We start from the raw sequence: 23,738 nt of genomic DNA, 5'->3' as shown, positions 1-23,738 counted from the left end.
CTCTCATTAGTCATTTGGGTCTCTGTACATAAAAAGATGACAAGTCCAGGGTATAAGACACATTTACTGGCTTTAAATTAAAGGGAAAATCCACATTAAACATGAGTTACTTCAGTTACAGAAGGAGGCAAGCTTTTACCAAAGCTGGTACATGCTTGTAGGTAGACCAATGCATCCTTTATGGGAGAAAAATAAACAAAGAGGTAATTAGCTTAGCATGGCATTATGCTATGGGGTAAACAGCTAAGCAGACTTATGGTCACCCAATAACAAGCTGTACCTAATAAGTTAAATGAATGCTTTTTAATTACCAATTACAAGCTTAATTCACCACATTTTAACATTTCAGTGCATCTTCAGCAACCCTAAAGGCGCCTTTAAACTTTGGATAGAACCTGTGCTTAGCTAGGCTAACCACCTCTTAGCTGCATCTGTTAGCACATAGACATGAGCCTAATGTTGATGGTCTCATCATATTTGAGGACTAACTGTTGATATTGGTCAAGTTCTAGCTAGTTTAACCTCAACCCTTTAAAAAACTGGTGGCTCTTTGGAACACCCAAATAAAAGAAATCAATGGATTAACGCTGAAAATGTACGTATGGCTAAGACAAAACTCAGCCCTAACCTTACATGGTCCGTTGGTGGACTAGTGCAGTGGTCCCCAACCTTTTTTGCGCCACGGACCGGTTTGTGCCCGACAATACTTTCACGGACCGGCCTTTAAGGTGTCGCGGATAAATACAACAAAATAAAACTAGTACCGATACCAATAAAAATAAGATTTATTCATAACACAAGTGAAAAGACCCAGGAAAACCGAGTTAACGAAAAAAAACGATAACAAAATAACGCTAAAAACCGATAAAAAACCCTGAAAACCATACATTTCACACCAGAGTCTCACTCTCCCGGCCCGGTACCAAATGACTCACGGACCGGTACCGGTCCGTGGCCTGGGGACCGCTGGACTAGTGGATAGTGGTAGCTAGTGGTAAACATGGCCAATCATTACCAAAGACCTGAGTTGAAAAATGTCACTGGACATTTTTTAAATTAAATTATGCCCAACCAGACAGGTATACTAAATAATATATTTTGGATGGAGTATCACTATGAACTTTGGTGCATTATTTGGATGGACTTAATTGCTGTTTCAGAAAATTAGTGGACGCATTATAAAAGTAACACAGTGCCACTGAATCAACTAAACACTGTACAGACTAGTCAAAATCAGTCTTAGCAAACCTTCTGTATGTGATTTCAACCATTCATTGTGGATTTTCCCCGTCTGGCAAAAACAAAAGAAAAAACAAAAAACTCTCTTTCAGTAAAGTTGTGCAAAATTATGGACATCTCATTATTAATGAAAGCTGAATGTGACTCAATCCTGCTTGGAGAACACTATTTTTTCCACACGTTAAGTTTATTATCAAGAGTTCTAGCAAACTAAAAAGAAAACAAAGAATATATCAGGATAAGTGCACATTTGAAACATCTTTTCTTAGACAAATAATGACATCATTATATACAGTATGCCATCCTCCCTTCTTTTTCTAACCGTTTTCTTTAAATACAGAAACTCCATAATATTGAAGCTCTACTGACAATAAATGGGTTACTTTCACTCGAGCAATCTGTCGATGCACTGCTGAGAACGCTTACAGAGGAAAAAAAAAATGCAACATGGCTGCAGTAAAAGCAAAGGTCCTAACAGATTAATGATAAGTAAAGCCGACAGCCATAATACTTTTTTGTAAAAGGAAAAAATGAAATTCAAAGAAAGCCTGTTTCACGATTGGTTACTTCCTGTGACATTTCCTAAAAAAGGTGAAAGTGGTATCACTGTCTATTCACATACGATGTTATTCATCGCTGGCTTTGCTAGCCGAACTCAGGTCAAGAAGAACTGAGACAAAGCAACACTGATCCAAAAAAAAGAAAACAAACTTAAACTTATCTTTTGAATGTGTCCAAATCTACTGAATGTCTTTAAGATCCAAAATAAATAAATGCATGCACCGCAAGACTGAAAAAGTACACCGATGTCTGTTAAAGAGAAGACCTGGCTCAACCTCTGAAATCTCTTCAGCTGCTTTCTCGGTTCGGTGAGAGCAGCAGTGACGCTGCACTGGGTCGTCTTTACTGAAAACCCTTTAAAAGGTGTGAGTACAGAGAACATGCCTCTCTTTGGCATGAAAGTAGCCGCTCAGAGTTGATCTCTGCATGTTCCCACAGAAGTAACCGAATCCATTTCAGAAACAAGTCGAACCAGGTCCCGAGCTACAGGCTTACGTTTGTCAACTGCACAAGGTTACAACACCTTCAGTGTGTCCAGACCAGGTGGTTAAACAAGGCAGTTTCCTGAAGTGCCAAAAATCACCCATCTCATAAACGGCCCTTAGACTTTTAGAGGAAGCTCGAGATGCTCAGCATTGTCAGTGACGACCAAAGAGGATTTGCGCTACAGGAGCTGCCGTCTTTATTCATCTGGTCCGTTAGTAACATCTCATCATCCCTGATTTACAAGTCTACGCTGTGATGCTAGCCACAATTAAAGGCACATGTTACACAAAATATAGTTAAGGTTTCCCTGAGCATTCACAGCATTCACATGGATTTGCTCGCCATGACTTTTAACCTCTGGTCATCCCCCAGGTTATTGGTGACAAATGTAGGGTTAGGAACAGGATTCAAAATGTAACCGAGAACGGGTTACCAGTGAGCTGGTGATTACCAAGAGGAGAGAGCTCTTGTTTCTGACAGTCTGGAATTTAATTGAACATACTGTAAATTTATTTTCTGCAGTGCTTATTGATGGTGCTCTTAATAAAAGCAGTCTGTTGGGCAATACCATTACTGCTTTTCTCACCAATAAATCCAGGTCAGTACACCTTAATTCACAGTAAAGTTTCAATCGAAACAAGGCAAAAATGAGTTTAACAAAATCAGAAAAAGAAAGCCTAAATGAATGTGACTGGTTTGCTGGTCCTCCGACCGGCATTCGGAGGTGCTGGTCACCAGGTTTGGTTAGCTTTGGCTAACTGTTTAGAGCCCCTGCTAATCTAAATACGCAATGGCTCAAACGTCATTGTTTAGTAGAGATTGGCACCAATTTTCTTACTGAAATTTTCTCAGACCTTGGACAATTTGATTGCCAATACTTGTGGAACAATTTTTTAAAGGAACAAAAAAAGATTAGGGTATTGTGATCACCCATGATGACGTGGTTTCTTTTAACGCTGTGTGATCTAACTTTATATCCAGTGGATTCTTCCTGGGAAAGTCCTATGCTACTGTAACAACCAGTGGAATAATGTAACCTGGATAACCCACAGCGAACCTGCTACTCCAGATTCAGTGCTAGAAACTAGTGGCGAGATGTTCCAGTGAAATGTGCCTACAAATGCACAGAGAAACCTTAAGAACAGCTTTTTGTTGCTTGTCTTTTACACTGACCGTCACTTTATTCGAACTAATGAGTATTATTTTCATCATAATCACCCACAGGTCCACAGGTACTCTCTACACTAGCCTGTATACAGCACAGCAGTCGCTTTGACTTTAGGACAACTTGACGATGTCAATGACCAACAGCCTCGCTGCAGCCTACATTTGACTCTCGCTATTTAGATGTTTACGGTGAACCTAAGGATCCTTCTATTCAACATATTTACGAAGTCAGTGATCAACTGGGGTGTCAACCGAACAGCAGGTTGGAACACCTCAAGAGCTTGAAGCGATGTCCTGCTTAGTCTTGCTCCTTTGTTGTCTGAAAGCCTGCACTGGTAACACAAAGTTACTGAGCTGTTTGAAGACGAACCGTCTGCTGCTCCGGTTGTTTACGTCAGCGCCTCGAAGAGCTCTGACTCAAAGCAGAAAAGTATCGAGCAAGGTCAGAAAACTGGTCTCACCCTAGAATAAAATACCTCAGCAGGCTACACCGCTGTGCCTCCTCAAAACAATGGAAACCAATGTAAACAGGGTCACACAACCACTCACTCTACAAAACATCCATCTGCAGTATGTTTTAAATGAGGGGTGTAGCGCTGGGTTTGAACAGGCAGGATGAAAAGTTCTAATCTGTTCAGGCCAAATTCAGAGAAATGGAGGAGCATAAATCAAAGGCACAGAGATAAAGACTTTTCACACACTTCAGTGGGTGTGGATGGAAAAGGCTCTGTGATGGACCTCTGCCTCTCAAAGTCAGCTGGGATCAGCCCTAGTCCCCAAGACCCTGAATCAGAAAATCGATGGATCGAAAAATCGATGGATGGAAAATCAATGGATGGAGCATGACTGCTATCACACTGCTCTACTGTTCAAAAACAAGAAGAAAAAAAAACTAAAAGAAAACATATGTGAACTGAACGGGTCAGGAATAAGATCACCAAAAAGAATAAAACTTAGGCCAAATTTTTATTTTGTCAAGGAAAAACTCAACAGTCTGTCATGTCCTCTACAGTTACACTTCAAATAAGTTTGTCATGGCAAAGTTAAATACAAAGAGTTTCATAAATTAAGAAAAACAAAGTGGTGCGACAGGAGTTAGCTGCTCTAAACGCATCCTGCTTGTCTGAAAGCAAAAGAAATGACTTTAACGGGCATCAAGCCAGGTTTACGTGGACCTAACCAAAATACGCCTAGCTTCAGTCTGCACCCTTCACTGAAGAGGATGAAGAGTCTGGTATAGGATGGTGATTCCTGCTGACAGCTCTTTACAGATGAGATGAATGAGTTCAGGGAGCGTAGTCCCTCACTGTGGACTAACACCACTGCACACATGTGGAGTGTTTATGGTAGACTAATTGTAAACACGCAGGAATAATGCATTTCTGGTCATTGTACAGGAGTGTAACCTTCCTTTGGAAAGGAGAACAGTTCATAACAATATGTACCCTGACACAAACTCATGGGAGTCGCTGTGTTTAAGCAGTTTATGTGCATCAGTGTGCCTCAGATTTATGTCTCTCCATTTGTACATTTCGATAAGTTTTACTGAATCTGAATATCAAGGCAACGGGAAACAAAACACAGGTGACTTCAGAGCTCATGCCTCCCCGTTTGCATTTCATTCTGAAACATGGATGCTTTTAAATGTTGAAAAAAAAAGAAAAAGAAGAAAGAAACAATAACTACGTTAGAAAAAAAGAGAGAAAGAAAGAAAGTCCATAAAGTGCCCTCTACAAACATCATCTTCCAGTCTGAATCCCCATAGGATTGCATGTCATTTAGGTGACACCGAAACGTTTCTGCCCCTTATTGAAAAGATGTGTTTAAATTGATAGTTAACCTCAAAAGTCTCTGTGGAATAATAGAGCTGATTTCCCACAGAGACTCGCTTCTCTGGACAAAACAGTTCCATTATAAAGGATGTGTTGGAGATTTCACAAAACCAAAAATAAAATTTAGACCTGCTGAAAAAACTGAAGCCACCTCCTAAAAGTGTGCTTTTCAGGGAGCGAGGGCACATATTCCATCCTGCTTTCTCCAGTGGCTGCAAATCTTTGATTCCCAACGGCCAATGATTTCTTTTGCCTCATTTTTTTCTCTCACATTAGCAAGTCCAAATGGAGCATCAGTAAACAAACTATGTTGGTTTAGTGGGGCACGAGTATGTTTGGTGTTAATGGTTGTTTGTGAGATGAGCTTTAGTCTAATTCCTCCTCTTCTTTCATCCAGAGAATGCGCAGGAGATACAACACCAGTCAAGAACAGACCAGACCAGCAGATACAAGATCACCTCCAGCCTAAGACTTCACTACTGTAAACACTTCCATGCTGATGGAAATATGTGTATTCTTGTGTTAGACAGAGACAGAAAAGAAAAAGCAGAGACTGAGACTCTACGATGTTCTGTGATGAGTTGCCTGTGTGTGTGTGTCTAAGTGAGAAGGTCCTCCAGTGGGGTATCTACGACACTCCGTTCACCAGCGCGGGAGCGTCCTGTTTCTCCTTCTTCATCCCTCTGTCTCTAGTAGGTCTCTGATGATGATGGCGGGGCTGTCCCTCGCCGCTGCCACTGAGACTGCCCTGGGACGAGGACGGACCGCCTCGGCCACCTGAGGAGTGCTGCACGCTACGCTCGTTGTTCCCGTCCACACGAATCTGCGGGTAGAAAAATAAAGAAATCCATAAGAGTCTGGCCCCACACTACACAGCTAACTTTCCCTTTACCCTCGGTGCAGCCTGCTGCGTGCTTTTCATATGGCACCAAATAGCAACAGCAGTCACCTCAAGGTGCTTTATATTGTAACAGTATTATGAGAGAGAACCCCAACAATCCTATGAGCAAGCAGTAGAAACAGTGGGAAAGAAAAACTCCCTTTTAACAGGAAAAACCCATCAGCAGGACCAGACTTAGGGAGGGGCAGCACCTGCACCTGCCTCAGTCCTCCCTGCACCAGGTTATTTATCCGTTTGGTTTCAGCCTGGTTATTTTAGGTTTTTGTATGGCAATTCTGTTTTTTGTTTTATTTGGTTAATAAACTGTAGAAATGCATCGTTCACAAAAAGGTTATTATAAAATAAAAGTAATAGAAATTATATTTTGCCTGTCCTGTAAAATATTTTGCATCTCAGTAAATCCACTACTAGAAGCAGAGGAGGAGCATTCAGGAGGGTCAGACTAAAGAAAACGAGTTCTTCTCTGAGACAAAGCTGAGAAACGAACAGTGGTTTATACTCTGTTACTGTGTATGAGTCAATGCTAGCTGACCAGCTGTCAACACGAACTGTGTGATAGATAGAGGGCGGACTTCCACCTGTCTCTGCATACACTGATCATTCACACAGATGTCAGTGCTTATCTGAAGCATTTGGTACAGTCCGTTCACAGCTGTACTGAAAATCTGACTTTAATTAGCAGGAACAATGCTATACGCCACAATTTCAGTACCTCTTTCAGCTGACGTGAAAAACAATGATCACCTTGTTATGATGCACAAATCTGCTAAAAGAGCTTTGGTCCTTGTGTTCATGCAGCTGTTATTTAACATGCACCACCCACCTAAAAACTGCTGCAGAACGGGCAAACCCTTATATAGCAGTAGCACCTGAAGGGCTGTAGTGTCCCAAACAGCACAGTATGGTGATGTCCACCATAGTGCAAAAACACTTGATGTAAACAACACAGCCTTCAAGTGTTTCATATCACAATTCATTATAGAACAAGTTTCCTCCAAAAAAAGACCACAAGTGTCCACTGCCAATGTTCCTTAGATCACCTCAGAGGTCCTGTGGGGCAAAAGGGACCACCAACGGCCACCTTAAAATCCCCAGTTAAGCTAACCCACATGTATTTGGACTTTGGGAAGAAGCTGGTGTTTCCGGAGAGAACCCACACAGACATGAGCAAGACATGCAAACACAGAAAGGCCCCAGGTGGATCAAATCCAGGAGATTCTTGCTGTAAGGCAGTGGTACTAACCATCACCCCACCGTGCTGTGCACCTTTACATATGTCAAACCTGCTGCAATCACGAATCAAGCAGAAAGTTAAGTTAGGACTAAATATAGCCCCATCTTAGAAAGTGTCCTACAGTGATGTTCAGTGAGAACAGGCAGGACTTTGAGTGTGTGACAACACAGAGAGTGTCTTGTTGACAGTTGAGGTTTGGAGTGTTAAACAGAGGGAACATTTGATATGCAGAAAATAGCACTGTTGACTGTGACAGTGGTGTAAGGGTAAACAATATTTGCAGAAGAAATGATTCAAAAATTAGTAGCAGTCTCATAATATTTGCCAGTATGCTGAAGTAGCTGGATTGTTTTTGCAAAGCACTGAGAATTCATTAAATAAGCAGGGCTTAAAATAGAAACGTAAATAGTTACAGTCAGCCTCAAATATTATTCAGCTGTATTATCTTATCATCGTAAGTGATCTACATCATCTCACTGTAAACAATCATCACCTCCTTTAAATGTCTTGCTTGAAACAGAATTTCCAAACTTTGTAGCTGCAAAATAAAATTAGTGGTCAAAAACTGCAGTTCCTGTAATGGCCACTTGAGGGTGGCTCTAAAAGGGAGCCATGAAGAGTAGAAGGGTGTTTGCACACCTGCGGCGTGTTGTCAGTTCTAACTCTGTTCGTTTCCCCACATTTTGTGTGGTTTGTTTGTGCAGGTATGAACACAACATGAATCAGCTAACAGGAGTACGTTACAAGTTTGAGCTACAAAACATCCCATAACTATGTACGCTGATCTCGGGAAGGCACTATAGATGCGCAAAGGTCTGTTCAGCAGCTAGCTGTGAAATGAACGTAAACGCTCTGCGTTCTCCAGTAGTCCAGAGCAAAGCACCTTCTTCCTGTATTTACATTTTTTTATGCACCCGCTCCAGACACATCTGACCAATGAGACGACTGAATGGTCACATGGTTTGTAGTGACGCATTTTATTTCACTTTTTTCTGTGTGAAAACAAACCAAACATCTGATTTGAACCGGAGTAAACAAACTATAGGTGTAAAACTATAAAGACAGATGTAGTTTTTTTCCTTTTAATGACCACCAGGGGTGACAGATGTGCCTACAAAAAACCCTGGTCCTACAGATGTCTGAAAAATATCCTTGAACACTTTCCTGATGCTTTAATGGATTTAGTCACTCATTTCAGGTCATACTGAATTTAGAATACTTGAATTTTTTCTGCATTTTGGCCATTTTTTTTAATGCCAGAAAGAAGGATCAATCAGGGCATGCTCACTGAAAAGCATGTTTACAGAATTTTGAGGAGCGTTTCAAAGATATTAGACTTTAAACAATGACATGAAAATAACTTGGCAGCAGCTGTTTGTGACTGTTACCTGCAGAGTATCTTCTTGGCCTCTTGTCTTTGAGTCTCTGATGTGACGAGTTCTCGGCTCGTTCCACTGCATGTCTTCACCTAAACCAACATTAAAAACAACAAGTTAGCAATCAAAGTTAGCCACAGTCATGTAAACAATCTTCGCATGGCTCAGTAGACTCAGTCTTAGGTGACCTACCTTTTGCCAGGTAAAAATAGGGTGAAATTTGTGTACATCCTAATTAGATTAAAGTTGGGAGAAATAGTTTCTTTCAATATAAATATGGATCATTTTGAAAAGAAAACTCATAATGAGAATTTATTTGCACAGGAGGTCTGCAGAGATCTCATGATGTGATTTATTTCCGTTCTTTAGGCCATAATTTGATGAAAAGCATCTCAAAATGTTATTTCTTTTGAGTCATTACACACCAACTTTTTTCTCTTTAATCGTTTTCATATTTTCATTTTTTCAAATGAAAATAAATTCCATTCATTATTATCTGATTAATAGAAACATTTAGCAAGCTTTTGCATTGATCATTTTTTAGACAAAGTGTAAATGCTCCAAAAATGGGCTGAGAAAAATCATGGAATGAGATAAGAGTCCTGTGAAAAGATCAAAGACCGCCAATGATAATTAACACTCACCTTTATATCCTCCCCCTCCTCTTCCTCTCCCTCCTCGTCCCCTCAGCCCACCGCCGCCTCCTCTCTTCCTCCCATCTGTCCGTCTGGGCAGGGTCCCACCTCCTGTCATTAGCTCCTCCGTGGGGGCCAGCGACCAATCGCTGAGCTCGTCTCTGTGGTCTGACTCTGTCTCTGAAGCGTTGGATGCCTCAGAGTTGGTGCCTGGGGGACCGAGGACAAAGTCCAACCTCATTTCGGCTGCCTCGGAAAGACAACACAGACTCAACCTTTGATTAATTGCCGTTTCATAATCAGATCATCGCCTGGGGAAACGTTTTTACTGAAATATCAGATGTCCAAACACTTTACTTCAATATGAAATGAAATCACAAGAACATAAATCTATGGCCGAGAATCTGCTCGTTTGCTTTGTCATTGTGCCTTTTACATCTAAACCAAACAATCACAGGAGACTTTCTCCTATACGTACTTCTGTTAAAAAAAAAAATCTGGTAAAAGGTGAAAAACTGATTACAATTTTTTATTTTAAAAAAGTAGAAGCTCTGACACTTTTATAAAAGTAAGTAGCTCTTTGGAGGATACTGTTACCAGCTGATGGGTGACTTTACCTCCATACCTAAACAGAAGAATTGGTGTAGTCAGCGGCTCAAGTGGGATTTGTCTGGTGAGGAAACCTAAGGTTGGTTGTAGTGGTGCAGCGTAGGGAGAAGAATCACTTAGAAATAAGTAACAATAGTCTTTGTTCAGAGCTCCAGTACATTTTCTTTGTGTGCAGGCTGCTCAGAGTCGATTTAAACAACTGAATTCATCAAGATATAAGCTGATGCTTGATTTAAATGTCCTGTCTATCAAATGGCAATGAGAAGTCCTCACCTTTAAATATAACCTCTGTTCATCTTCCTCTCCTGTCTTTCTCATCTTTCTCTGAGTGAAGTTAACTGTAATTCTTTTATCTACCTGTGAAATACAGCAGCTGGACCTGTAGCTAGCAACACACTGTGTGACAAACTGCATATAAACAGTTTATGCATTAGCTGATTGAAACGTTGCATCTGAAATCAGCTGCCACTTAAAAAAACATTACTCCTTTTAATGCAGACTATGTTTTATTGTTCCCTCCATTTAGGTTCAGATTGGTTGAATGTTTAAAGGTGCTCAGCAACATAAAGTAATTACTTCCCTCAAATGTGTTAGACCTAAAGTAATGAGCCAGTTTTCCAAATTCAAGGAGCAGAAAGTACAGATATTTATGCTAACATGTAGGGAGTAAAAAGTTGTGATAAAAATAAATACCCAAGTACAGATACCTGAAAATACTAAGTGCAGTAACAACGTAACAAATTTTACATGAAACATCTGCAGCTGACTGACTTGAGAGTACATCAGCTCTTGTAGTTTACCCGCAGTAATATAGATGCAGTAACTATCAAACCTGAGGCAAAAGCAGCTCCTCCTCCTCTCCGCCCTCGTCCACCTCTTCCCCCTCCTCCATAGGGCTTTCCTCCTCCCCCTCCTCGGCCCATCCCGAGCCCCATTCCATTATCGAACACGTAGGTTTTGTCTTTAGGGTTTCGGGGCCCTGTCCCCCCCCCTCCGCCTCCACCGCCTATCTGTCTCAGCTGCTCATCGATCTGTAGACGCTCCAGTCGCAACTGGTCCACCTCCTGTGGACATGAACGAAAACGTCACAGAAGGTCAACAATGAAAAGAAAGAAAGTATACTTTATTGATCCCTGTGGGGAAATTCCTCTCTGCATTTAACCCATTCACTCAGTGAAGCAGTGGGCAGCCATTGGGCACCCGGGGAGCAGCGTGTAGGGACGGTACCTTGCTCAGGGGTACCCCAGGGTAGCCGTTCAGTGGATTCGAACCACCGACTTTCCGGTCATGGGGCCACCACTCTACCTACTGGGGCCACCACTCTATCCCTGCCTGACCACATCCTTTAGCTCCGTTTTGATGTTTGGTTGGTAGAAGATGACATCACTGAGGACACAAACCTTAAGGTAGTTGAGGTGATAGTCTAGTAGTACTGTTGCATTGGAGATGCTTTCCTTGGTTCCCACAAACACAAATGGCACCATTCCCTGTGACAGAGGAGGACCAGGAGAGTTTGAATCCTCTTAGTGATTGAGCTCTAACACTGCTGTATTTACTGTGATGATTTTTAATGCAGCAACACGACGCAACTTTCTCTCCCTACTGACCTCATCAGCAGCTGCTGCCGCTGCCGCTGATGGTTTTTTGTCGTTCTCAGGCTCAATACGAACCCGAACCACACCGGACTTGTCAACCACCTCCTGAATCAGCTTGCCGTTCTTGCCAATCACCTTCCCTGCATGAGAAAAAACATCAGTCTCACTCTGGCTGAACTTGAAACTGGATTAAATCAAGTAAAATAAAGGTACCCGATGATTCATTTCTTTGTCTCGGTTGAGCGACTTTCTCACCTACTAAGTTCCGGGGAACTTTGATGATATCTTCAGAAAACTCCAGGAAACTTCTGGCTATACGGACAGCATCCTGGTCCTTCCATGAAATACAAAACAGGCATACTTACTTTTGTTTGTGTTTTTTTACCCCATGTTGGTCTGTTAAATTTGTACCCACTTAACATTAATGAGGGCAAGCTCTACATATCTATGTCTCAGCTCATTTGTGTACAAGTAAAGCCCTCCTACCTCTCCGTATATGTGGAAGGTGCAGGTCTCTTCGTCCAGGTCTATGTTAGTGACTCCAGGAACTTTACGCGCCTGCTGAATGTTGGCCCCGTGAGTCCCAATGGCGAGACCCATTAAATCGTCCCGAACAGCAAACTGTTCATGAAACCGAGACGCCAGCTGTCTGGAGCTCTGAAGAAATGCACATCAAAAAAATTCATTAATTAACATTTAATAAATTCCACAAAAGAGCAAAGAGGGTGTGTAAGTTTACTGAAAAGAAACCCTTTAAAAACTCTCCATCCCAGGCTGCAAAATGATCCAAACAGTCACATACAGGCTGGAGCTGTGCGTAACCTACCTCCAGCTGTCGGCTGGCCTCTTCGTTCCTCAGCATTAGAGACAGCTTGGTGCGGAGGCTCCTGAAGTGCATGTCGCTCATCATATTGGCCCGCTTTGTTGTGACCTCATTCACCGACTGTAACAATCAAACATTACGCTCATTAATATCATACACGAGTGAGGTTCTGATGTTTTAAGTCACCTATGGATGCACTTCACTTCAAGGTGATGCTATGCAAGGGTCAATAGAGGATATGATTGTGTGAAAATGTAGCACATTAAGAAGAAAAACAACAGTTTGACCAACCAAAATGACCAGCTGCTTTTTCTCTGAGTCGTAGGTGACACTGAACCCTCCCACAGCCTTTTTGAAGTCTTTGTGTGCTGATTCCTTGGAGCACCTGGGAACACAAGAACACGTATACTTTATCATAGTGAAACCAGCAAACAAGTTGCTTAATAAATGAATTTGTCCTCAGTGATAACAGCTTATGGATACATGTACACATACAAACTCTTCTGGGAGTACAGGCTCATATACAAGCTGGAGTAAGTCAAGTTTTGACCGTACAGTTGTGGTCAAGAATGTAACAGTAATCTTAAGCTTTTAATTATTTCTTTGAACGATTAATATTCTAGAATGAAAAGATTGTGCAGCATACAACTTTAATGGCAAATGTGAAATTATTTTGGATTTTCTCTCATGCACACAGGGTCAAAAATATGTATATAGGATTAAATATACAGATGCACCCAGTCGGTTAATTGTCTCAATTCAAGTTGCAACTAAATGTTCGTTTGTCTTATCCATCCCAGAACTAGTTTTGATGTGTTTGGGGTCATTATCCTGTAGGAACACCCAACTATGTCTTTTGAAGTTGAAGAATTTCAGGTATTCCAGCTCTGTAAAACCGCCCTACAGCATGATGACACCACCATGTCTGACAGCTGGTACAGGTCTTAGCCCTGAAAGCCTGATCTTTACTTCTCCAAATATACCTTGTCATTATGACCAAATAGCTCAGTCTTTGTCTCTTCTGACAATAAAACTTTAAAACAAAAGTTTAAAGAAGGCATCTGACTTGTCTACCTGCACAGGTGCAAATTTCCATCATGCTTGAAGGCGTCAATTATAGAGTAGGGGCTTCTTTCTTGGTGATGTAAAACTAGTTTCTCTGCTGATGTTCCAGCAGTCTCAATCTCAGGGCACAGCTGAGCCTTGGCTGTTTCTGAACAATGTAACCAAATTCCTCTCATCTGAGGGTGACGGTTGGGGTCTTCTCCTAGACCTCGTCAAAGTGGTAACATTAAATTGATGCTTCTGGAATTTTTAGTTATTTAGAAATGGCTCTGGAATGGACTTCCTAAACTTTACCAACAAATCAACCAATTTAAATGAACTTGACCAATTCTGCCAAGATGAGCAGTCCAGCTATAATTATGCTAGGAGCTTGGTGATGGCTACCAAAAGCTTCTGGTTGAGGCGCACCTTGCTAAGGGACATTTAAGCACAAGTTAGTGGGTAGTGTATGCATGCTTTTGGCCCCATGTGGATTACAGAAAATCCAAATAATTTCAAACTTGTGCACCAGTCTTTATTCATGCAAGTCAAACTCACATTTGCCGTAGATCTTCGGGTACATCCAGTCGGATCTTAATGAAGGTGTTTTTGGTGGCTGGTTTATTCGGGTTGACCGGTCGTAGCCTCTCCAGCGTCACTATCTCATTTAATGTGGCTTCACATGCGGCGTACTCTATTACATAAAACTGGAAACAAAGACAGATCAAGTATGAGCGATCCAATAGAAAAACATCACTTTTTTTCAAAAGTTTAAATAAGTCCCATACAGGCTGGAGCTGTGCGTAAATATTATTAAAAATTTATTTTGAAGAAAGTACATCTGATGGTGGTAAGACAACAGGAGGACAAACAGAGGAAGAGCTTACGTGCACAAAAAATCCAGAGGAAAATGGAAATACAAGGATATAAAGAACATCTGGGGCATATAGTCTGAATTCAATCAGTCATTGAGTTAATGTGTTGTTCAGGATTGTAAAACTCAACCACACACTGACATCTGTCACCAGAGAAATGATGTTACACTGAAGTTAAATATCTGCAGTGAGCTTGATAAAAAGGATTTTTATGAGTACATAACATTTCATGAGTGTAAAATGTTGTTAGTAAACATGGCTGTATTTAGTATTACTAAAGGAAGTTGTGATATTAAAGCATTTAGGATGGAGCAAGTGTCTGGGCTGCGTTTTAGGCAAATTTATCAGAGCCATGTTGTTTCAGTGCTGCTTGGTTAGCCTTACAGATGAACTGGAGCATCTCTTACCTCCCCTTTGACCATGCGAACCTTGGCTAGCCACCATCCACATGGCTCTTTGTCATTCGCCCTAGAATACACCTGGCAGACACACACACACAGTTCATTTCAGAAATAATTCCCACCTTTAAACAAAGCTGATAAGAGTAAACTGGCACAGAAACAACTGGACACACTGATACAGGAAATCATTGTGAATAATATTATTAATAAAAATAACAAGTCAGACTAATTTACCAATGATAGAACAGAAAATCTAAGACTATCTAAGGAGCATCACCCTCTTTTTTAAAAATCTTATTTTACACTGAAAATTCAACTCTACTCACTCCGCTCCATGCTATTCCAAACTGCTCCCCAGCTATACCAACTTTGCTTTCCAAACCCACCATGTCTGATGGCAACAATCACTTTCTCACCTCGACCTCATCGCTCTCACTGATCTCCTTGCAGAACCCTGTTGGAGGAGGAAAGCGCACATCCTGGAATGGGATCTGCCGCTCCGGCTGCCAGCTGGGACAGAGGAACAAACACAAAAAGTTCATTTTATTGTTTGGCAAAGAAATGACATATTACACAATGTTATATTTTACTTTACTCACTTGTTTTCAAATGCTACCATGACAGATCCTTCGTGAACATCCTTTACAAAGCCCTGCAAGAGTCACAGAAGTAAATTCAGTTTTGAAATATCTTTGAAATAGTCAGTGTGCAAGTCAAACTGGCATCGACCATGTAAACAGGAACCAGTTCTACTGCTTAAGCCGGACCTTATCCTAATGCTCCTAGCAATGAAACAACCTAAATAATTTCCTTTTCTGGAGTTTGAGCTTTGGGCTCGAGCCAGGTTTGGCTCAGTCTCTCTCTCTCTCGCTGCTTCTACACACAGCTGATGTGTGTGTCATGTGTGTCAAACACTGCAAGTAGGCCATGCGATGCCTAGAAGGAAAAGAGAGTGCTAGAGAGCCTTGCCAATGGGTTGCATTAACCTGGCAAGCTAGCAGTCAGTGGTGGATGAAATGAAGCAAGAAGGAGAGATTCTCAAAACTCCCAAGGTTAAAAAAAAACAAATAAACCAATTTTGACAGGACCTCACTGACCTGTGAGCATGTTTAGGATTGTGACTGACTGAACTGTCTCGCTCAGAAACGAAGTTCAGACTTTAGCAAGAACATTAATCTTGTTAAAACTGGAAAAATACCAAAACACAAAATATGAGGGCAACACAGTGGGTGCATTAGGAGATAATGTAGTTTAGTCTACTGGCAGTAAACTGCAATTGTTGTACTGCTGTTGAGATTACAATAAAAAAGAGGAATGACTTCTATGCTGCATAAGGTGCAATTTAAAAACCGCAAAATTAAGTTTCTCACTCAAGTGATTTATGGCAGAACCATTTTCTACAATTATTTCTTTAGTATTATTCTTACTTGGCAGATGAATGCACTCATTATTTCTCTTGGCTGTTCATTTCAGCCAAGAGCATATTTTAAGTTTTGCTATAATACCAGAGACAAGGGTGTCATTTTTCAGTTCAACTATCACCAAAAACATTATAAAAATTATTTGCCAACTACACATTTAGTTAATCAACATCCTCACAACAACTAACTAAAATGATTACGTTCAAAACTCTTGATTCATTAACCAAAATTTGAATGCTTATTAACATTGAAATCATGCAAGTGATCTGCAGTAAGATGCAACTCCCTGTGTTGGAGTTATGCTGCCATCTAGCAAAGGTAACTGCTCCGTAAATAAGTCTCCTTTAAAGTGGACCTATTACACTATTCCTTTTACTCGATTACAGTCTACTACACTAGCTTTGCATGATTCACAATTGAAAATAATCCACATTTATCTCTTGCTGGTGCAGCTCAATTCATCTTTAAACCATTTTAGCTCTACTCCTATTAGGCCAACTGTCTGCCAGTCAACCCCTGGCAAACAGAAGGTGTGAACAGCAGGTGGGTGGGGTTTCAGTCAGAACTGTGTACCTAAGATGACAATATTAGGGATATTTGCTCTCAGTGACATCATACTGGGCCAAGAGAAGAACAAACTGCCTAAGTTTTAAGCACTATGAATAAGCCTCTGTGAACACACTGGGCATTTTCTGATGAACAGAAAGACATTTGCCAAAGTCACCCTCTTGTTGTGTATCTGCTTATACTTGTAAGCAGTCACACCTACATCATCTTATTAGATTGATCTACATAAGGTAAAATACATTAAATATAATGGTGGTATACATGTAGGTTATGATAGATATACGGCTAATGAAAGTATTCTTAAGAGTTACCTGGTGGGACTGGATTTTTTCAAACCAGACTACTATCTAACAAAAATTAGCCTAACTTTTCTCATAGCTGTTTGACAGTAAAACTTATCATTCAAGCTATGGCACCAGTCAAATGTTCGGACACACCCACCCATTCATATGGTTCTGTACTTGCTAACAATACGATTGCAACTATTAAAAGAAAGGCTTCTGTTTAGTGCCACACCTAGCTAAAAGCCAAAGTACAGCTGACAGTGCCAACTTCAACTTTCCTACATTCAAAGGAAAAGCCTCTTGATTTGGGAAAGCATACAAGTTTTGAGCACAGCATGAAAGTCTATGGTTTACATGGCAACTGCTGAGCTTAATGAGAGTATGTGACCTGAATCAAGATTAATTCCAATTACTATTTACCCTGATTATACAGCATACTCACAGCATTCATGTACCTCGCATTAATGTGGCCACAACAAAACTATTAGCTTTAAAAAGACATCTGTCAGAACTTTACTTGAGATATATGTCATCCTATATTTACACTACAACAAACCTGACAGCTAAAATAAATAAATAATAAATGTATCATTTTATTTAGATTCTTCACCATTCATTGTATTCTTGTGTCCTTGAATTAAACAATATTCAAATGTAAGTAATTATTGCTAATTAGCGTGTTATCCCATTGTACTGCTTATGTTATCTCCCCCACCCCACCCCAGTGATACACGCAGGTCACGGGATCGGATTTATGATCTACTTGTTGCCTGACTGACCCCAAAATCTCTGCAGTCTTGACAAAACAAGAAAACACCTGGCAGCTACGGGCACAATAAAGGTTAGCCAAACCATCGCCCCTGTGTGCTGCTCTGAATTAACTTATTTGACAAAAGCAAAAAACAAAAAACAGCCAACCCATGATTGATTCTGATGTTTGTGAGTCTGCAACCAACCCTTGCACATCACTTTAGGGGTACCATCGTACAGCAGTCACATCAGCGTTACCGATACCGCTAAAACAGCTACCCTGGTTAAGCGTCATTATCACCAATAGTTCACCAATTTATCCACTACCGCTGATGTTAGAGCCCCACCGCAGCGTTAGCTTTGTTTACAGGTTTCAGGTCCCGGTAGACGTTGAGCAGAAGCACCGAGGCCCACATATAACACTGAGCTAGCCCCGTGACACAATTTCATGTTAGTTAGGCTTACTTGGTACATAGTGTGTGAACGGTGGTCACTAAACTCGACAAAAGTCAATAACTTACCTTATAAAAAGCCCCACTTGTCCCTCTTACTTCCACGACTAGTTCCTCCATGACGTAAGTTACTACAGCTCGCTAGCTAGCTAACTACCGATAGCGATGTTAGTAGCTAGCTAGCTAGCTGGCTAGCCTGACGCTAGCCAAGGCAGAGTCGCTAGCTAGCCTAAATACCCTGCCTACTGGATGCAAGAAGAGGCCACGGTAGCTGTGTGTGACCGTAATATTGTTTTCCGTTTTGCACCGTCTATGAATTTTGTTTCTTGCAAATTTGCAAATCCGACTGCATGAAGAAGACGAAACAATTAGCTAGCCAGGTTAGCTTTTAGTAGCTAGTTATGTTAATGTTGTGTGATTAGTGGTGTAGCAGCTACTGCTGTTGTATCTCTCCATGTGACGTCTCCGCTTTCTTCCTCTACTGAAAACTGAGGCTGCTTACTGTCATCCGAGCCTGTTGCTGCTCTCCACGGGTAATAAATAGGAATGCACTTTGATATAACAGAAAATATATCAAAATAAAAATGACCGCTGTGTTTATCCTATGGTGTACCATATTTGAGCTCTAAGAAAAAATGAAAAAATATATTATCCCAACAGCACGGCCCGCCAGTCCCTCCGGGAAAACAGCAAATTTATCCCTCTCCATATTTATCAAGCCACATTTCAACTATTCCACCTTGCTCTTTTTCCTCACTTGGTTTTACAATGTGCATTCACAAACATAATACTGACTATCTTTAACTAACTACTGGAATCTGTTGCAAAGAAGATAAGATAAGAGATAGGATAAGACTTTATTGATCCCACAACGGGGAAATTTTTGCGTCACCTCAGCTCAGGTACAGATATCAGAAGGAAATACAAAAATACAATAAGTACAATCAATGAAAAAAAGTAAGATAATACACCATATACAATGGTAGCATACACAGTATGTGATTATGGATATGGCTGGAAATATGGAAGACATAAACTATATAGCTTGATATAGCTATTGTACCACTACTATTCCTGTTTATAGACATGTACACACACACACGTACACACTAAATATACATATGTATACATATACATACATATATACCTGCACATGTCTATACACATGGAAGGTCCATTATGCATGAAGTGGTGACAGTGGATGTTCACAGTGTCCAGTGACTTATGACATTGTGATTGAGGAGTTATAGAGTCTAACTGCTGTTGGGATGAATGATCTGAGAAAGCGCTCCTTCCTGTAGCGAGGGTGTTTCAGTCTCTGACTAAAGGAGCTGCTCAGCCCACTCACATACTCATGCAGTGGGTGATGTGGGTTGTTCATGATGGATGTCACCTTTACTAACATCCTTCCCTCACCAACCACCTCCACAGACTCCAGGGGACATCCCAGCACGGAGCTAGACCTCCGCACCAGTTTGTCAATCCTGCTCCTGTCCCTGTCCATGCATCCACTCCCCCAGCAGGCCACTGCATAGAAAAGGGCAGATGCTACCACAGTGTCATAGAATGTCCTTAACAGAGTCCTGCAGACTCCGAAGGACCTCAGTCTCCTCAGCAGGTGGAGTCGGCTCTGGCCCTTCTTATACAGGACGTCTGTATTTGTAGTCCAGTCCAGTTTATTGTTGAGGTGAACACCCAGGTACTTATAAGAGTCCACTATCTCAATGTCTTTCCCTTGGATGTTCACCGGTGTTGCAGGGGGTGACTTCCTCCTGAAGTCTATGATCATCTCCTTTGTCTTGCCGGCGTTGATTTGGAGTACGTTGGTCCCACACCAGCCAGCAAAGTCACTGATGACCCCCCTGTATTCCTGATCATTCCCGTCTGATATGCATCCAATGATGGCTGTATCATCTGAGAACTTCTGTATATGGCAATCGTCCGAATTATAACAGAAGTCTGAAGTGTAAAGGCTGAACAGGAAAGGTGAGAGAACCGTGCCCTGTGGTGCCCCCGTGCTGCAGATTACCACCTCGGACACACAGTCATGGAGCCTCACATACTGTGGTCTGTTGGTAAGGTAGTTGATGGTCCATGCAGTCAGCTGTTTGCCTACTCCGGCTCCCTCCAGCTTCCCTCTCAGTAGTGCAGGTTGGATGGTGTTGAAAGCACTGGAGAAGTCAAAAAACATGATCCTCACAGTGCTCCCCGCCGGCTCTAAGTGAGAGAGGGATCGGTGTACCAGGTAGATGACAGCGTCATCCACCCCAATTCCAGAATGGTAGGCAAAGAACTTTGGCTCCTCATGTGTTGTTTATTTGATGTTTATTGTACACTGTACTATTTTTATTCTTTATCACACTGTTGTAACAATAATTTCCCCCATGAGGTCAATAAAGTATCTATATATCTATCTAATATAATAAGAAATTAAAATGAGAGATTTCAAAACCTAGGACAGCAACCAAGGCGTTCTCATTAAATGTTCCATTAATATCCAATGAATCTAATCTAATGTAATATACAATATATATTTAGACTCAGACTTACTCATTACTGCTGGTTGTTTCTGAGGACTGTCTCTTGAAAGCTGACATGCCAAACCACATCATCCACTCCAAAATAGTTTTGCCTGGAAACCGAAAACATAACTATAATAACTATGTTATAAAGTCAGGGCACATGCCTTTTTATGCTTAAATACGTTTGTTACATTTAACTGCAAGGCATGGCATGAATAAATGTACAGATTTAGCCTCTTAAATATTTTAATGTTCCTTCAAACAGAGGCCTGCAGATTCAGTATTAAGGATCAGTGAAAACCTCATGTTTTTCCTCTATAAACCTCTCATTCTCTCAACACTCAGCAGCACTCATCTGCTACATCTATTTATGGACATGTGACCTTCTTGAGAATTATACTTTGTAGGCAAAAACAAGGAACTGCAACAGGCCACATGTTAAGAGAGGGAGAGAAAAAGAAGGGAAAGATGCAGACAGACTACACACAGAGGTAAATGAAGAAGTGCTGACAGTGACATATGAGAGGACCATAGAGTGACTTACAGGGATAATCTATAGCGAGATTAAGACAGAAATAGAATGAGAGTGCAGCAGAAACAGGGTCACACATGAAGGGTGAAATAGGATACAGGACAGAGAGCAAGAGAACGGATAAACAGATGTGAAATTCTGAGTTCTGCGTGTGAGGGAAACACTGAAAACTGAAGACACCATGCTGTTGGCACGGGCACATAAGTTAAAATCTACAAAGTAATAGGACGACAGCTTCCTTGCAAAGGAAACAGACTGGCAGCACTTTGCAATCAGTCGGAGTCAGTTTGGACTGATGAGTGTAAACTGTCTGCGATGCAGCTCAGCTAACGTAGTTGTATTCTGGTTATATCTGTGTGCAAAAGCATGGTTGCCAAGCACTCCTGTCATTTTGCATTTAAATATCTGTTTTGCAGCAACTACCTCACTTTTTGCAGATTAATTTTTGAAATTAGGTCTCAAAAATGAAGGTCTGACTGGACTCTGAATGTAAGTAATTAATGTGAATTAATGCCTAATGTGAATTTTTGCTGAGAGTTCATCAACATATTAGCAAAAATAGACTGATAAGAGACTGACTGTATCTTATTGCCTTTTCATCATGGTCTTGATGCATCAAAGTCACCAAAGGTTGCAGCTGACTGCGAGTGTTTGCATATCTGATCACTGTTTTTAAAGCAACCAATTCAAGGGCAGTGATACGAAAAAGGTTCAGAGTCAAGCGATGCTTCTTCAGCAGTTTTATCGTAAGTTTCTTGGTGAGATTGTAACAATACAGTGTTACATATGAAACATATGAACAGAAGAGGAGAATCACACACAGTCCAAAAAGCAGAGTTAACTGACAGGCAAAAACAAAAGTCACCACAGATTTACAGGATCTAACAAAATTACAATACCATAAAATCAGCCAACATGACTCTTCAGGCAGGCTTTTTCAAAAAGAGCGATTCATTATTCTCGGTTTTAGTCTGACGTTTTTGTAGTATTGATTAAATGGGGTGCATTGCATTCGAATCCCTGTCAGCAACATCCATCTGAAGAGTCATCAAACAAGGAACGCTGACTTCTATTAACTTACACTGAGCTCCAGTGGGTGTAAAGAAATTGAATTAGCCCTGTCCAGGGTGTACCTCTCCTCTTGCCCTGTTGCAACTGGGATAGGCTTTAGCCTCCACACTATGTAGAATGACAGAAGAACAGATGGAAGAAACATGGATTTGAGTCCCCAGGTCTGATTTGACCTTGTGTCAGTCAAAGATGCTGTAGATCAGCAGTTCCCATCCCCCGGGTCACGGACCGGAGTTGTTTGTTACCCGGCAGCAGGAGTTGAGGCTCAGGTGTGAAATTTATGGTTTTCAGGGTTTTTATCGTTTATTATTGTTAACTCAGTTTCCCTGGGCCTTTTTGCGTGTGTTTTTGGTACTGGTGTTGTGCCAAAAAGTGATTGTCTGTTAAAAACTGATTTCTGGTATTTGCCAAAAACTGATTGCTTGTATTTAAACTGCTATAAATAACTTGTTGGTCTATAATATGTGAAACATATGTCAAATGTATCCCTCATAAATGATATCACATCATCTTGAGCAACAAACAACATTCCTGTAGCAAGGTAGAAGCCGCAATCAGTTTTTGGCAGTGGCCTTTATGTATGCTTTATTTATGCAGTTAAAAAAATTATTGTTGACTTTAAAATATTCTCTTTTAAGCGTAATCTGGCCAAGAGGACAGCTGAAATTGCAACAAAGGCAAAAATAGTTCTGTAAAGATATTTTAAGTGGACAAAAGGGAGCTGATTGATTATAATGTAAGTACAATAACACAGTTACAAAGATACTTGAGAAACAGGTAATTTTTAAATTTTATATACAACCCATTTGTAATACCCATTCACCAAAGTCTATTTAGCAACATACATAACGATATTACACATAAAAAACACACGGAAACATTGGAAATCAGTTTTTGGCAGGCAATCACTTTTTGGCACAACACCGGCACTGGTTTTATTTTGTTGTATTTATCCGTGACACCTTAAAGACCAGTCCGTGAAAATATTGTCGGACACAAACCGTCCATGGCCCAAAAAAGGTTGGGGACCACTGCTGTAGATAGTAGATAGTACCAAAGACAAATGCTGTTTTAGATAATAAAGCGAAATAACAATTTGTATTATTGTATAAAACCAGAGAAATCCTAAATATTAAAAAATCATTAAAATATTCTTTAAATTAGTGAGAGTTTAGCTAATAATGAGCTGGCTAGCTAGCAAATAAGCTAGCGCTTTGATTTAAGCTACCACAGGCTAAGTTGTGTTAGCACTGCAAGTAGGTAATGTATAAAACCAATATCCTGATACTCTGTAGGACTGCAGCTAACTTTACTTTAGTTCTTAAGCGAAGAAAGACCACATTCATTTGACCATGATGCTA

At 40.8% G+C, this 23,738-nt stretch overlaps 1 protein-coding gene across 2 annotated transcripts; it reads right to left on the bottom strand.

Annotated features, from left to right (window-relative positions):
- Positions 1-4,406: 4,406 nt before the first annotated feature.
- Positions 4,407-18,719, bottom strand: fmr1 (fragile X messenger ribonucleoprotein 1). Of its 2 annotated transcripts, none has more exons than XM_080306078.1 (15): positions 18,322-18,719; positions 15,378-15,430; positions 15,195-15,288; positions 14,785-14,856; positions 14,061-14,209; positions 12,750-12,843; positions 12,462-12,578; positions 12,122-12,292; positions 11,891-11,969; positions 11,648-11,775; positions 11,441-11,527; positions 10,873-11,104; positions 9,441-9,677; positions 8,809-8,888; positions 4,407-6,108 (listed from the first exon to the last, which is right to left on the bottom strand). In XM_080306078.1, exons 1-15 carry the CDS (start codon positions 18,370-18,372, stop codon positions 5,914-5,916), a joined length of 1,839 nt encoding a protein of 612 aa, XP_080162204.1. In that variant the 5' UTR covers positions 18,373-18,719; the 3' UTR covers positions 4,407-5,913. The 2 variants fall into 2 exon arrangements, with proteins under 2 accessions (XP_080162204.1, XP_026042327.1); XM_026186542.2 differs by having other exon boundaries at positions 9,441-9,641.
- Between the last annotated feature and the right edge of the window lie 5,019 nt (positions 18,720-23,738).

The sequence above is a fragment of the Astatotilapia calliptera genome, chromosome 2 (assembly GCF_964374335.1).
Source record: "Astatotilapia calliptera chromosome 2, fAstCal68.1, whole genome shotgun sequence".
In the NCBI taxonomy this organism is placed as follows: Eukaryota; Metazoa; Chordata; class Actinopteri; order Cichliformes; family Cichlidae; genus Astatotilapia; species Astatotilapia calliptera.
The sequence above is the reverse complement of the archived record's forward strand: the minus strand, read 5'-3'. Positions and strand labels throughout refer to the sequence as shown.